The sequence below is a fragment of the Bos indicus x Bos taurus genome, chromosome 2 (genome assembly GCF_003369695.1).
Source record: "Bos indicus x Bos taurus breed Angus x Brahman F1 hybrid chromosome 2, Bos_hybrid_MaternalHap_v2.0, whole genome shotgun sequence".
Lineage (NCBI taxonomy): Eukaryota > Metazoa > Chordata > Mammalia > Artiodactyla > Bovidae > Bos > Bos indicus x Bos taurus.
The window spans coordinates 134,027,646-134,044,043 of NC_040077.1; the positions used below are offsets into that span (position 1 = coordinate 134,027,646).

A 16,398-nucleotide genomic window follows, 5' to 3' on the forward strand; every position below is an offset into this window, starting at 1 on the left:
AGAACCTGTCAGCTTCCCTGGTGGCTCAGACGGTAAAGCGTCCGCCTGCAATGCAGGAGACCTGGGTTTGATTCCTGGGTCTGGAAGGTCCCCTGGAGAAGGGCATGGCGACCCACTCCAGTATTCTCGCCTGGAGAATCCCATGGACAGAGGAGCCTGGCGGGCTGCAGTCCGTGGGGTAGCAGAGTTGAACGTGACTGAGCGACTTCACCTCACTTCATCAATTTAACAGATCTCTACGGAGACCTTGTGTTGGACACTGAGGTCTTAGAGGTGAAGAAAGGAAGTTCCTTGTCTTGAGGGAGAAGACCCATCCCCGCTGATTGGGGGTGGGGCGGGGGTGGGGGCAGCATAGGTGGGGCCCCTCCTTGCAATACCCGAGTGCACCACCGGGGGCAGCATAGGTAGGGCCCCCTCCTTGCAATACCCGAGTGCACCACCAGGGGGCAGCAGACAGCTCTGCAAGCGCCTCCCTCCCCAGCAGAGAACCTGGTGAGAAGGGGTCCCAGGGGTGTCTAGTGGGCCGGGGACAAACAGAACATGAGGGCATGTTGGTGCAGCACGCTGATCCGTGCCAACTGTGGGCTCAACAGAGCACGTCCGCCTCGGTCACTGCACCTAAGGTCTCCACTAATCCAAGATCCAATCCCCGGTAAGCACCCCTGATCCGCACCCCCAGGGTGGGTGGGGACCCACCCGGAGCCCTGGGACCCAGGGTCTGTGCTGCTGGGGAGATTCTGGGGCCCCAGAGGGGCTTCAAGCCAAGAGAGGCAAGAATGTGCCGGGAGAGGAGAGGGAAATGTATTGTGCCTGTGTGTGTGCCCCTGTACTCTGCGGCAGAGAACGGGAGGGCAGAGCCCCCGCGCGGGAGAGAGGAACGGGGAGCTGAAGTAAAGAAGAGGAGGTCATGCTAAGAAAGGGAAACCACGGAAGCAGAAAAAAAGACGGAAATTCAAGAAACGAGAAGATCAGCCTCTACTGGTGGGAAGTGAAAGGAGGCAGGACCTGTCCTTCGCAGCATCCTGAGCTCCACCATGTGCTAGCGATGCTGGCCCGCCCCGGCTGGGTAGGGAGGGGCAGGTTTGTGTGAGCGGATGATTGCGACCTGGCCTGAGGAGAGCTGAATGCCACGCACAGGATGTTCCTGGAGAACCGTCAGTAGCACTGATTCTGCGTGGGGGCAACAGGGCTGGGGAGGGCTGGGTTTGCACCCACTGCTGGGCTTCAAAAAGGTGAAGAAGGCCAGACGGCCGCTGGAGGAGAGGAGGGGAGACTCGTGTCAGCACCAGGAGCAGTGGCGGGGGCGGGGGGGTAAGCAGGGCGGGGCGGGGGCGCTGTCACGCTCAGTGGGGACGTGGGCAGAGCCGCGGAAGCATGTTCGCCTAAATGGATTTCCCAGCATCTCCACGGAACTGATGCCGCCGGTGGAGGCAGCCGAGGAGAACTGGGAGTCGCACTTCTGGGGCCAGGATCGGGCGTCAGTAGGTCTCCTTGGCCAGGGTGTCGAGGGGCCAGGAACTGCCAGGCAGCATCTATTTTTAAGGTGATGACTAACTCTGGCAGCTTCCTACCTGGAGGCATCAAGCGGCTGGGACCGCAAATCCGCTGTGTGCCAGCATGCGTGTGTGACCTCATGTATGTGTCAGGATGAAGACACAGGTCACCCACTGTCACTAAGTCGCTTGAATCCCCAGCGCCTGCCAGGGGGCCTGGCACAGGCTGGTCACTCTTAACTGTTCACTGGATAAGCCTGCGCTTGATGGTCTAGAGGCCTACTGTGGCTCCAGGGCCCCTGTGAATGCCATAGCTTGGGTGGGAACTCAAGCTTCCCCATGCACAAGCTGTGTGACCTTGGACAAGTGACCGCCCCGCTCTGTTCTTTCGTGTCATCGTCTGTACAAACAGGATCCAGTGAGCCTGAGATCTGCACTCCATGAGATGGTTGCAGTGGTTAAACATGATGATGGATGGGAAAAAAGTTTTTGCTGATTGTCTAAAATGATCATTCCATATCTGGATAACCTGTCAGCCTATTGATTCAGGAAACATTTACTGAGGCCCTGGGCTCTCATCCCAGCCCCTGTGTCAGGCGCTGAGGATCTAGAGACAAAGAAGGGAGCGGCGAGCTCTAAGAGACGGGACCCGGGAGGGGTGGCTGAGAGCGGGCATCTCTGAAGAGCAGTTCCTGTGGGCCTGACACAGAGGGCGGGGCCAGAACTCTTCTCTGACGGATGCTCTGAGGGTGGGAGGTCTGGGATGGGGTTCAGTGAAAGCTCTGGCTCAGGAAACATGGGTTCCCTCCACGTTTGGGTAAATCCTGGGAAGCTATAGCAAGAATATCTTGTTCCGGGGCCCCACTCCCAATCAAGGCCCCACTGCCTGAGAAACTTCTGTCTTCAGTCTTTTGATGGACAACGCGTGGTATTTGGGGGTGAGGACCCCTGAGGCTCTGGGAATGGCTGGTGCCTGGGAGGACACCCTGGACTGGGAGGTCCCTGGCTGCTCCAGCTAGCTTGCATCTTTAATCCAAACAAGTCTTGCCCCTGGGGGCTTTAGGACATTGTCGCCCAAGGCTGCCGGCAGCAAGTAGAATTATCTGCACCAGCTAATTCTAAAGCCGCTTCTTGTGGAATTCTTTGGCCCTGTCTGCACATCGGAGCAGATGGGAAGAGCTGTGTGCAGCAGAGCTTTCCAACCTCGCTGCCAACGTCTTTTACCTGGAAGACTTTTTAAAAGACTGCTTCCCCAGGCCTTGCTCCAGGCTGTTTGAATCAAATGCCATCTTGGTGGGGCCCAGGAATTGATATTTTTAAGCAACTCCCAAGGTGACCCTAATGTAGGTGGAGTGCTGATCGGCCCGTGGTGTAGACGCCGCCACCACCACCGAGGGTTTGTTGCGCTCAGGCGAGGTAACCGGCAGCCTCTCCTTGGGCCGTGGTGGGCTGAGAGGAAGGCACTCGGCTGAAAATTCCCTGGGAGGCGGGCTGCAGCCCCCACTCCTAAAATAATCCCTGGGTTTGATTTGGAGACCTGGCTGCTCCTTGGGGCTGGAGACCTGGGGTGTTCAATTCTGATGAGGCTCAGAGGCAGCCATTACGAAAAGAGTGTTGAAAGGGCTCAAGGTTCTCCTTGAAACATCACTCTGGCTCATTCGAATTCCTGGATGGGAGATTTCGGGGTGGGAGGGAGGCGTGGGTCTGCAGGTCAAGGACTGGATGTGACCTTGACGACTCTGAATGGGCAGGATCTGAGTTCATCCGCTCTCCCAGCGCACAGTAGGGCAGCCCGGCACATAACAGGGATCCAGCGTGTGCTTGCTGAGTGCTTGAATGAATGAAGAAATGAAGGACCATCTCCTGAACAAGCAGCACGGGTTCTGAATGTCCTCGAGACAAGAGATGTGTGGTCCCCGATAGAGGGAGGCGAGCTGCCCAATTCACTCTTGCAAATCACCAAGGGTCAAAGCACACTGTTCTTGGTACCAACAGCGGAGGAGGAGCTTGCCCGGTCTGGTAACAGCAGACACTACAGAAGGGACCCTGAACACTTCAAAGGGAAGCAAACCCTTCTCTTCTCCTGGGACCCAATAGTGACTGCGTCTATTTAAAAACCAGCTCTGTTTTTTCCTTTGAGCAGATTCCAGAGAGCTGAGACTTGGGAACCTCCGTCTGCCCACGCAGAGCAGCCTCACTAGACGTCAGCCCTCCCCTCCCTGCCTCCGGGCCTTTGCACACACCGTGGCCTCCACCTGCAGCATCCTGGGCTCCTTTGTCTAAAAAACCTACATACGCTTCAAGGGCCGCTTGAAACGCCACCTTCACCCAGTCTCCCCATCTCTGATTCATCGCCACATTACATCTGCATCCTCCCCGCGACGGCCATCACCTGACCACCTGAATTGCTCGCTATTTATCTCCATGTTTTATCTCCTCTCTCCTTTCATCCCACAAATATTTATAGTTCCTCTCTAAATGCCAAGTAGGCTCTGGGGTCACTGAGATGAAAAGGAGGGAGCAGAGCCTTGAGGAGATTACGGGCTCGTGGGGGTGGGGGCGGGGGAGCAGGCTTTAAGCTCACGGAGGCGGAGGCTGCCTCGTGCCCGCCGCTGAGCACCGCGCCCCCACGTCCGTGCCGGGAAGCTGCAAATGCTCAATACGAGCTATCCAGGGGATACGTGAACACATGCCTCTCCGAGTAATAAAGGAAGTGGCATTTCTTCTCGCATCCTCAATCCTCCCGGCTCTTCTTGCATTTACCCGATGTCTCCCACACCTCCCTCCCGATAAATATGAATTAGGAGGTGTAGCTGTGCTCTCACATTCAGCGCCAAGCCCCCTGGCTCTGCTCCACCTTCCCAGCTGTTCTCAACCTCCTGCAGCTTTGCGGGGCTGGGGGGCGGCTCTGGGACCGGCACACCGTAAAGTGTTCATGGAGAATGGACATCAGACCCCAGGGAGAAGGCTGACTCCCAGCCCCACCTCTGCCTCCTGGCCCCGGCCAGCCAGAGGCAGGGGTCCCGCTCCCTCTCCTAACTTAGCTCAGATTTGGAATTTCAGTCCTGAGACTTAAGAAGTGACTGCACTGTCTTCCTCTCCTGGGACCTCCAACTCACCCTCCGCCTGGCAACCAGGGTGAGCGTCACACGACACACACCACATGGGGCCCTAACCTCCCCTGGCTTCCAGGACGCAGAGAAGAAAGGCCAATGTGTCTCCGTGCTCCTGAACTCTGGCCACGCTGGTCCTCTGGCAGCTCGCCAAGCTCTTTCTCGCCTCAGGACCTTTGCACTTGCCATGGCTTTGACCTGAGATGCCCTCCCGACCTCCACCCCACCTGTCTGGCTCCCTTTTACCCTACAGATCCCGGCTCAGGTGTCGTCTCCCGTGAGAGACCCTGTATCACGCTCCCCCTCACGTATTCCCTGACTCTCATCCTCTCCATCACCTTCCCTTATTGCCTTCATGCAGTCATCACCAACTGTAGATAATTTTCCTTATTCTTTCAAACACATTTTTACCATCTGTCTCTTCTCACCCCCTGAATTGCAAGGCTCACCAGAGCAGATCTGATTATGTCTCGTTCACCATCTTATCCCCAGCACCATCCCTGACATGCAGCAATCGCTCGATTCCTTTGTGATAAATAAATGATGCCCATGTTGGGGAAAGGTGCGGAAGCCTGAATTCCATCTTCCTAAGTTTATTCCACAGCAGGGAGAGCATTAGTGGAAGACATCCACCCTGCCTTCCACCACTAACTCATCCACTCCGCAATTATCTACAAATTGTTCAGGGGATGCTGGGCTGGGGGCTGGAGAGACAGCAGTGAAAACATCACCCCCAATCCCTGTCCTCATGGGACTTCCAGTCAAGTGCGGGAGGCACTTTGAATACCCAGTGTCAGGGCAGGGAGGTGGGGGGTGGGCTGAGGGTGGAAAGACACCGGGGAGATGCCCCAGCCTGAGCAGTCAGGAAGGGCTTCCTGGAGGAAGCAGCATTTCAGCTGAAACTGAAGGATGAGTAGGGCCTTGGCAAAGGGAGGTGGGCCAGGCATGGGAAGGGCACACTCTTGACCCCTTGAGTCTAGATTTCCCTCATGGACAAAAGAGGGCTGGTGAAGCCTGCTCAGTGTTCTTGGAGACACCCTGGGCTGATGGCATGGGACAGGGACCACAGAGGGCTTCGGGAAATGGAGGGGGCGCCCTGTGGAGCGGGGAGCAGGGGCAGGGAAGGCTTGCTGTGCTTCACTGGGACCTCCAAGGAGGTCACGACTGCCATCTGGGGATGGCCACGCACTGCAGGGATTAACGTGCTTTGCCCACACAATCTCCCCATCGGTAGGGGAAGCCACCCATCTGTCCGCCTGTGCCCGGCTGATGGGACACGTGAACGGGGCCTGAGGCCGGGCCTGGGAGGACGGGTGGGGAGGATGGATGGACGTGCAGGAGGCCAGCAGGTGGGACTGTCGCCGACATCCTCTGTCCCCACTTAGTGGCCCCTGAGAGGCAGAACTGGAATCAAGGAATTGATTGGGAGCCGGTGGCTTACTTGGGAGGCTGGACCTAGAGTGGGGATGGAGGGGGAAGGGAGGTGACACGGATGCCTCTTGGAGCTTATTCCAGGGGGAAGCTGAGCCTTGGTCCAGCTGGGGAATGCGTGGACAGTGGGGAAGATGTGTCGGAATAGCCGCACCTGAGGTGCAAGAGTGTGGTGCTGCTTCCAACACCGCCCGCCGGTCATTGGCCAGGCTGTCCCCAGACGCCCCGGCACTTGGGCTCCAATGTCTGCACACCCGTCTCGTCCCACTGCCGACGTCTCCTGCCCAGCCCACAGGTCTCAGCCCAGGGCGCCCATCCTGGGAGGCTCTGCCTGGCACCCCAGCACCTTACTCCTCCTGACCCTGCAAGCGGCTCCCCCACCACAGGATTGTCACTGGACTCAAGACTTTGTAGAGCTTGTCATGATACGTTTATAGTCGTCTTGCTTCTTTTGTTTCCGCTCGGTCTTCCCCATGAGTGTAAAGGCCAGTCTTTCTCATTCCTCGCTGGATCCCCAGCATCTTGCATCACGCCATCTCTTAGAAGTGCTCAATTAAATATCCCTTGGACTTCCCTGGTGGCTCAGATGGTTAAGTGTCTGCCTACAATGCGGGAGACCCAGGTTCAATCCCTGGGTTGGGAAGATCTCCTGGAGAAGGAAATGGCAACCCACTCCAGGATTCCTGCCTGGAGAATCCCATGGATGGAGGAGGCTGATAGGCTACAGTCCATGGGGTCACAAAGAGTCGGACACAACTGAGTGACTTCACTTTCTTTCTTTCTTTTCTTTGAAGGGGTAAATTGCTGTCAATTCCAAGCTGGAAGTTCTGGGCTCTGAGGCTCTGAACTAGAAAGGCATGTGATACATGGAATCTTACGGTGGGGGGGTGGTCCTGGGAGGGGCGGTGACCTGCCCAAAAGATCATGAACTGGGGTCCTATACCTGCACCCCCACCTGGGACAGAAGCCCTGGCACCCCACCCAGCGCCCACCCCTCGGGGCCCCCCACCGGTGGCAAGAGAAGCTCTGGGAGTCCCTAGGGCTCCCTTGGCCGCCCAGGAACTGCTCTCTGCCAACTCTGGTTCATCTTCTCAGCCTCCTCTGACCCCGCTCTCCCTGCTGGAGAGGAAGCGGCCCAGACAGCTGTGCAGCTGGGACTCTCTCTAGATGAGACGCATTAATTTGCAAATATCTTCATTTATATGTGAATGCGGAGCCCCTGCCCCTCGCCAGCCTGAATGAGCCCTGCAGGTTGAGGAGCAGGTTCCCAGCACAGCTGCTCTGTGGCCTCGAGGCCACAATCAGATCAGACCCGAGAGGGTCTGCCCCTTCCTTCCCGTCCCTGTGGCCCCCTGCTCTGCTGCTCTCGGCCTGGGAGACCCCCCTGGTGCCTGAGGTCCTGGGAGAAGCCTGGGGAAGAAGTGAGCTCCGACCATGACTGCGCTGTGTCTGTGACCCTGGACAAGTCTCCTCCCCTCCGGGCCTCCGTTTCCTCATTTGTAAAACAGGGAAGGCTGCACGGTGGAGGGCTAGGATGACACGGGTTGGGGTCTGAGCAAGTTGATGTTGTTCCAGTGGGGGACCCTTGGGTGAGTCCCGAACTGAATTTCAACCTCATCTGTAAACTCAGGACCATAGAAAATAATAATGAGAACAATACCTGCTGCGGTCAAGGTGTTGTTAGTGATGATTAAGGGAAAGAGTGTGCATAAGGAGCTTTATGAGATTAAGAAAAAGGTGGCAGCTTTTTTTTTTTTTTTTTAATGGTGAGGCAGAGGCTTTTTTCTAGGCACTAACAGCAGACATGCACGGCTCTGGGGCTGGGGCTGCACTTACAGGGATTACTAACTCATGAGAGCCTCACGGGGCTGCTGGGAGCTTCTTCCTGTTGTCCCCTTTCAGAGATCAGGAAACTTGGGCACAGAGTTACCACCCCGAGAGATTACACTTCAGCAAGGGCTGGAGGAGCCGGGTTTAGAACTCAGGCCATCAGACTTGAGTCTCACCAAAACCCCACGATGACTGTTTAAGGCAATGTCAGTGCCAACTTGGCGCTTGCCAAGGGCACTTGGCATCTGCCTCTGTGGGGACGGAATCCTGTGCAGCTGCAGCTGTTGACCTTCGACACGCCTTCAGGGAAGTTCAGGGTGAACAGCAGGAATGAGACACTTTGTGCTCCAGAGGGCACAGTGGTAAAGAACCCGCCTGCCAGAGCAGGAGACGCAGAGGTGCGGGTTCCATCCCTGCGTTGGAAAGATCCGCTGGAGGAGGAAGTGGCGACCCACTCTAGCATTCTTGCCTGGAGAATCCCGTGGACGGAGGAGCCTGGTGGGATACAGTCCACAGGGTCGCAAGGAGTCGGATGCAACTGAGCACTTGCACGTTCATGCACGCTCACACGCACACAGCACACACGTGTTCCAGGATGTGGAACAGATCTTTAAATACTTAGATATTTTCAGGAACTGATTTCATGAGTCCAATCCTTGCACCTCCTCATATCTGGAAAAGCACTAAATCCCTTCACGGTGACGTCAGCCCCTCGTGACGAGCAGAAAACCTTCAGTGAGATAAGTGCTTGATTGCACGAACACCGCCTCCACCAGAGTCACCTCCCCCTCCTCTTTGGCGCAGTCTCCCAGAGCTGCAGCCCTCATGGTGCCCCGAGTAAGACTTAACTTGCAGCTCGCACACTGCGCGTGCTTTTTAAGTCAACACCAACCATATTAAGCCCTTTTAACAGGTGAGGACACCAAGGCCGAGAGAGGTCAAGGTCCCTGTGGTCAAAGGTAACTCAGCAGGGAGTAGCTGAGCTGGGGTTTGAACCAGGCCTTTGGACGCCAGGGCTGCAATCTGGATGCGTGAGATGGAGGGCATCCGGGATGTTCGGACAGTCCCTGAGTTTCCTTCCTGGCTCAGCAACCAGAGGCAGGGAGTTACTCTGGAACCCACACTTCCAGGAGCAGGTGTGTGTGTGTGTGTGTGTGTGTGTGTGTGCTCAGTTGTGTCCAGCTCTGTGACCCCATGGAGGGTAGCCTGCCAGGTTCCTCTGTCTATGGAATTTCCCAGATAAGAATACTGGAGTGGGTTGCCATTTCCTCCTCCAGAGGATCTTCCTAACCCAGGGATCAAACAGGTGTCTCCAGCACCGGCTTCATCGGCAGGCGGGCTCTTGCTGCTGAGCCACGAGGGAAGTCAGGAGTGGGTGGGGGGCTGACAGTGACGGGATGCAGGGGCTGTTGTTTTCAGAGGCCGTGGGCACCAGGCGGGGTGGGGCGGGTGGGGACGCTTTCTGGGAAGCCTGGGGTGATCCAGACGTTCACTGGTGCGATCACTTGTGCCGCCCAGAATGTTTTCTTCTCCAAAATGAGTTTTCACCTTTTTCTTTGCATTCTGATGGTAACCTGCTTGTCTTGCGTGTATGTGTGCCAAGTTGCTTCAGTCGTGTCCGACTCTTTACAACCCCATGGACTGTACCCCACTGGGCTCCTCTGTCCAAGGAATTCTCCAGGAAAGAATACTGGAGAGTGTTGCCATGCTTTAGGATCCCTTCCCAATCCAGGGATTGAGCCCATGTCTCTTACATCTCCTGCATCGACAGGTGGGTTCTTTACCACGAGCGCCACCTGGGAAGCCCAGCCTGCTTGTCTTGGGTGTGCTCAGAGATAACCCAAATTCTTTTTGGAGGTGGGTGCAGGAGAAATCATAAATAGATAGATGAAGGCGTCTGTGTGGCGGCTTGTACATCTTTCTGGAGTCCACATTCTCACCAGATTCACCCAATAAATGCTCAGTCTGAGCTCCTGACACGAATCCCAAAGGAAGCACCCAGAAGGGTCCTCCAGGGGAGCACACGCACCTTCGGCTCTTACCTAAGCGGGCATGGAAGGCCCACAGGCCAGATTCTCTCTGCAGACTGGCTCTGCCCTTGGCAATCTTCTTGTCCCATTTTCTAATTTTACCCGTGGGGAAACTGAGGCCCAAAGGGCCAAGGAGGGTGCTAGGGTTGTCCGCTCAATTTGCACATTTTATTGTACACCTGCTGTGTGTCGAGCCTCGTGCTGAGAGCTGAGGATACAAGGTGGTGGGGAGACCGCGTTTTCCTTCTGAAAAACCTGGGTAAGGAGAGTGGGGCCTTATCCTCCTGGTGGGTCAGGAATAAGACACTAAGCAGGAATGTGGTAGGTTCCCCACGAAGCATAGAGCAAGTCAGCTTGCAGCATGCGAGTCCGCAGGCAGCGTCTCCTGCCAGGCCTGACAGGGCAAGCTGTCCTCTAGCTTGGGAGCAGACTGCCACTTCCTGCCTGGCCACCAGGCAGAGCCGACTCAACGGACATGACTCTGAGTGAGCCCTGGGAGACAGCGAAGGACAGGGAAGCCTGGCGTGCTGCCGTCCATGGGGTTGCCAAGAGTTGGACACAACTTAAGTGACCGAACAGCAACCAGGCAAAGCATTTGGCTATGCAGTGTGAGAAAGCATGCACACTTGTGTGTGTAAAACTGTGCACGCCCAGTGCCGAAGCGTCTCTTCACTATCGCAGTGAGACCCCCTCTGGTGGTGGGGGGTGTACTGGAGGAGCCGCGGCCGTTGACTTTGGGGAAGGTCAGCTCTCCTGGGGTGAGGGACTGTCTAAAGGAGGTGTCACACCCGAGGACCTGCTCGCTTGGGTTCTGAAGGCGGACAAGGAGTTTACCAGGTGATCAAAGGGAGTGGGACCCAGCAAATATAAAGTATCAGAGCGCCAAAATAGGAATGGGGCTTTTTAGGGAGAGATGGGAACGCGGCAGGGCCTGGACTGGGATCCGCTACCTTAAAGTCTTCTAGCAAAGGGGGCAGGTGCAGAAATACTAAGTATCTCCACCCGCAAGGGCTCTTCCTTCCCCATCCTGGTGCTGCTTTGGACCTCGGGTCTGGTTGTTCAGGGTCTGTTTCCCTCCCAAGTTTGAAGCCCGTGGGAAACCACAGAACGTGCTCCACGGGCATCTGAACCCGGCGCAGCCGGTTCACCTCCTGTCTCTGGCATTCCTGGCTGTGTGGCCTTTGGTTATTTGCTCACCCTCTCTGGACCTCAGGGTCTTCACCTGGAAACGGGGTTTGGAAAACCCCACCTTGCGGGACTGTTGGAGGAGTGCCCGGGAGGCCAACGTGCAGGGTCCACTCCCTGCGGCCGAGCGGCCCCCTGACCCCTGCCCTTCACCCTCCTCCAGGGGATGACCCCTCGGGAAGGGGCCCCTCTCCTGCAGCGAGCCCCAGCTCTGCCTTCCAAGCCCATGGAGGGTCCTCCCGAGACACCGCTCCCGAGCCCGCGGGCGCTGCGGGTGGGCGTGAGAAGGCTGGCGAGGCGGCCCCCCGCCCCGCGGCCGCGCCCTCACCTGACCGTGGACTGGTACACCAAGTCCTCGCGCCGGCGGTAGCTCTCCATGTGGGAGAAGTTGGTGGAGAACATGGCGTCGAAGGTGAAGATCTTCTGCTTGATGGTGCCGCCGTCCGTCACCTGCAACGCAGCACAGAGGAGCCGGGGTGAGCGCTCAGCCAGCACCGCCTTTCCTGAGGCGGAGGCTGGGCTCCCGAGACGCTGCGGAGAGGCAGGCAGCCCGGGAGGACTCTCTGGGGCAGGTGTCGTGAGCGTCACTCTTACCCTCCCGGGTCTTCCGTCCCCACTTGACGATGTACAGGCTGAGGCTCTGAACTCAAGGCCCCCCCTGAGGCCCGACAGTTCAGCAGGAGCAGGGCCACCCTTCTCTCGGGCTCGTCCCAGGGCACCAGGTGAGGCCACTTTGGTGATCCCACCGATCGGCCTTGCCAAGATGATGACCAAAGCTTGGGGCGCTGCCCCGCCTGGGGCAGAGACTGTAAATGTGTTTGGCCCAAAGCCATCCTTGCCCAAAGAGAGAGGAAAAGGTGGAACAGGCTGAACAGGAAGAGAGGAGAGGAACTGGGATCGGGGAGCAGTCCCCCTGGGCTGAGATCTCGTATGATTTCAAAATGCTAAGCGGCAACAATTTCTGATAAATTCTACAACGGGGAGGGCCAGAATAGCAAGGGAGTCCAGAGGCGGGGCAGCACCCAGCCTGCAGACAGAGTAACCCTGGAGGGCTTCCTGAAGGAAGCAAAGTCTCAGTTGTCTTCTGAAGCAAGAGTAGGAGTCAGCCTGGTACCCGCAGGGAGGGCTCTCGAGCCAGAAAGGGCAGCAGCAGCAAAGGCCCTGGGGTGGGAAAGAACTTCGCGTGCTCAGTGAAAGGAGCCTATTCAGAGTACCTGGGGCGGAGAGTAAGTGAAGTCAGTGAAATGAGGACTTCGTTAGGGAGGGCCTGGTAGGCAAAAGAACTCAGCTCTCCTGAGGGCCGAGGAGGCACAGAGCTTCAGGTTCTGTTTACAAGCTCCTTCTGATTGAAGGGACTTGTCTGGAGACCAAGGAACCCGGGGGAGCCTGGGAGGAACCCAGTTGACTGACACGGGGGATGCAGAGAAGACGACACGGTGGGGGGCTTGCCTGCCTCCGGCTGCCCTCGGCACAGGCGAGGAGGGAGGGCACGAGGTCCCCATTTCACACAGGGACACGGAGGCCGCAGAAGGCAGGGGCTCCCGGGAGGTGGCAATAAAGCTCCCGCTGGAAGACAGAGGCTGCTCGGTGCCCAGCTGCTCACAGCTGATTAAAAGCTGGACCCCAGCGTGCCCTGATCCCACCGCCCGCCTGCCCGCACCCCCAGGGCCGGGCTGCTCCCCGCTAATGAAAGTGTTACTCCACAAAGCAGCAAGGTACGTGTTGTCACTGTTTCAATTATTTATCTGTTTACCCGGCTGCAGTTTTCCGCTTGTCTCAGCAACTCTATTATAGGCCAGGAGCTTGCAGCCTCTCACCACTCAGCTGGGCTCCGTGCTAACAGCCTGCGACGGGGAGGCCTCATGCCTGGTCCTGGAGAAGTGGAATTAACTCCCTGCGGCTCTGTGTGCTGGAGGCAGGAGAGGGGGCTGGGAGGGTGGCGGCCAGGGATGGGGTTTCTCCAAGGGGCTTCAGGGATGCGGGAGATGCTGAAAGCTGCCGCCCAGCCTAGCCAAGGCAGCACTGGGTCCTCCACCTCCCTGGGAGGACCGGCCTCGGCACAGCTGGGCCACCCTGGGCACGTCTGGATCCCAGCTGATTTGGACCACATCTGTCTGGCCAAGGTGGTTTTGCTGCTGGTTTGGGGGCTTCCCTGTAGCTCAGACAGTAAAGAATCTGCCTGTAATGCAGGAGACCTGGTTCGATCCCTGAGTGGGGAAGATCCCCTGGGGGAGGGCGTGGCAACCCACTCCAGTATTCTTGCCTGGAGAACCACCGTGGACAGAGGAGCCTGGTGGGCTACAGCCCATGGGGTTGCAAAGAATCAGACATGACTGAGCAGCTAACACTTCAGAGAACAGAGATTCAGTTCAGTCCAGCCAGCATTTATCAAGTGCCAGCTGTGTACCAGGCACAGGCAATGCCAGTATGGATCACCCTCCTGAAACTGCAAGTTTGTGAGAGTAGGAGTCCTTTTGCAGTGCTGGGGTCTCCAGGGAGCCCTGGCTGGCGGGGTTCAGAGTGACGGCAACACCTTCGCAAGCTCCGGGACCCCGAGAGGGGTCAGCAGTGACTTGCCACTCCAAGGCTTCTCTGAGCTCACACCTCTGTGTCTCCTGCAGACTCATCCGCAGCGCATACACTTCACTTGCTTCCTCCCTGGGGGCTTCACGCTTTTTTGACGGCGCTTGCGGTGCAGGGCTTCCCCGGTGGCGCTAGTGGTAAAGACCCCGCCCGCCGATGCAGGAGACATAGAGACGCAGGTTCGGTCCCTGGGTCGGGAAGATCCCCTGGAGGAGGGCACGGCAACCCACTCCAGTCTTCCTGCCTGGAGAATCCCATGGACAGAGGAGCCTGGCGGGCTGCGGCGCATGGGGTCTCGAGGAGTCAGACAGGGCTGAGCGACTGGCAGGCAGCACACAGGGCCATCAGGAGCCAGGCTGTCCCATCCCTGGTCTCTCCCCTCGCCTCTCACCAGCTTCCCAAATGGGGAATCAAGACGGCGGAGGGAGAGGAGCAAAGTGCCTTTAAACCAGAGCCCTGAACTGGGAGACGATTTTACTGCCTCCTCGCAGGGACATCTGGCGATGTCAGGAGCCAGGCTTGGTTGTCACAACTCAGGGGCAGGGAAGCTGTAACCCTCCTACAAGGCACAGGACAACCTCCCCCCGCCACCCACAAAGAATTATCTGATCCAAGGTTGGGAAGTCTGCTTGAAGTCCCTCCCTTTTCATATAGCAGAATGGACCATAACCTCCCCATTTTGCAGATGAGGAAACTGAGGCTTGGAGAGGCAAGGTGATGCAGCCGAGGTCCCACACCGAGCTCTTGGCGGAGTGCTGACTCCCAGATCAGGGTTTACACGCCACCCACTAGGCTGCCAAGGGCTGTGAATGAACTAAACGCCTCCCTGCCCTTCTCTTTACCCTCAGCGGCTGCCTCGTTAGGAGGGAAAATGCCAGAAGCCAGCGGAGGTGTGAGGAACTTTCTGCTACAGCCGTGAGAGTGGAAGGCATCCCGCCCATTTGACTTGCAGCCTCACCTCTCTTCAGGCGCTGCTTTTTTTATCTCCTCCTAAAATGTGGCAGCCCTGTCGTCCCAATCTCAAATTTCACTCCATTTTTTTTTTATTATACAAAGGAGGGTAAAAAAAATCTGTCAGTAAAACTGTCTCCTCAAATTTATTCTCCGGGACTGAGGTTTTTATTGCTGGGAAAATACACCCACACCCCACATACACTCACATGTACCCACACACCCCAGATAAAACACCGAAGAATTATTTGAGTCATAAATTGCTGTTTCAGGCTGTGGGACAGGGAGTTTCAAGGACGCACCTAGCTTTCTTTTCCTTCTATTTACATCTTTTTCTCTGGGGCTGTGTCTGGCCGCTGTGGTTACACTGGCAGCCTGAGACAAGCACTCACTCCTTCTACCCAAGGGATCTGCTGTCCCAGCTCCCTGCCACCGCCTCGCCAGTCTTCCTCAGCCTCAGGGAGGGTAAAGGAAAGTAACGGACTCGAAATTCACTCTCAGACTCTGTGTATCATGGGAGATAGCACAGCCCACGGCCAAGTGAGAGGCCAGAGCCAGGGAGACCGCGGCTATAGCAACAAGCATTAGACAAGTGTCATCTGAGGCCCACGGAGGAGCTGAGGCTTTCTTTGGAGGAAGGGGCAATCGCAGGAGTCTTCCTGGAGGAGGTGGGCCCTCTTCTGGGAGCACTTAGTCTCAGGCTGCTTGTCCCTCCTATGGGAGGCTTGAGCAAGAAGCTAGACTGACTTCCTCCACACCAGTCGAATCCTTGGTTTTCGGTTACTACTTGGTACTTTTGATCAAGCTATAGCACCTAAGTCTCAGTTCCCGCATCTGTAAAATGGGGATAACCCGACTTATCTTCTTGGAAAGATTAAACGAGACAAGGCTGGGACAGATCGCCTGGTGTGTGGTCAGTGGAGATACCAACTGTTATGAACACTAACACTTTTCTGAGTCACCACTTTTTCTGTGTCCCTTTTCCCTCTTCAGGGCTAAAGAGCAGAATATCGCTTGCTGAAAAGCCAGAGGATGCAGAAAATCAGTCAATGAAAGAAAGGGTCCAGCCCTGGGGAGGGGGACAGGTGGAAGGAGCCGGAAGCCAACGTGGGCACCGAGGATGGAAGGCAGGGGTCCATGCTTGCAGGGAGAGAGCACAGAGGCCCGGAAACTTGCTGAACTGTCGTATGATTGCATCAGCCCAGAGAGAGAGCTTGAGGAGGCTCCGAGCAAGGACCGGGGTGGCAGGCTGGTCGCAGAGACTCCAAGACAGTCTCCCAGAGCCCAGGGCAGGTGGGGCCAGGAAGTCAGGATAGAGGATGGCAAGGCTGGCAGGGGCAGACAAGGTGCTGTTGGAGAGTTGAAGACGTGTGGGGTTTCCTTCCTCCAGAGGGAGACGGGCTTGTGTGTTCAGCCATTCATTCAACAGATTTTCACTGAGTCAATAAACAGGCTTTGAATGTGAGCTACTTCTAGAACATATACTCTGTGAGGGCAGGGTCTCTATCTACCCTGTTCACGCTCTGCCCCCCAGAGCTGGGCACATGGTACTTAGTAAGTATTTGCTACACGAATGAGCTGATGCTGGGAAAGATTGAAGGCGGGAAGAAAAGGGGACGACAGAGGGTGAGATGATTGGATCGCGTCACCAACTCAATGGACATGAGTTTGAGCAGCCTCCGGGAGTTGGTGATGGACTGGGAGGCCTGGCGTGCTGCAGTCCATGGGGTCGCAGAGAGTCAGACACGACTGAGCAACTGAACCGAGTTGAATCCGCACCAC

General features: G+C 56.8%; 1 protein-coding gene across 2 annotated transcripts in view; it reads right to left on the reverse strand.

Moving 5' to 3' along the window:
• IGSF21 (immunoglobin superfamily member 21) overlaps positions 1-16,398 on the reverse strand; it is a 279,944-nt gene that overhangs the window by 78,601 nt on the left and 184,945 nt on the right. For both annotated transcript variants that reach the window (XM_027522157.1, XM_027522155.1), the window contains exon 3: positions 11,411-11,532. In XM_027522157.1, the coding sequence (XP_027377958.1) occupies positions 11,411-11,532 (122 nt within the window). The remainder of the gene's footprint in view (positions 1-11,410; positions 11,533-16,398) is intronic.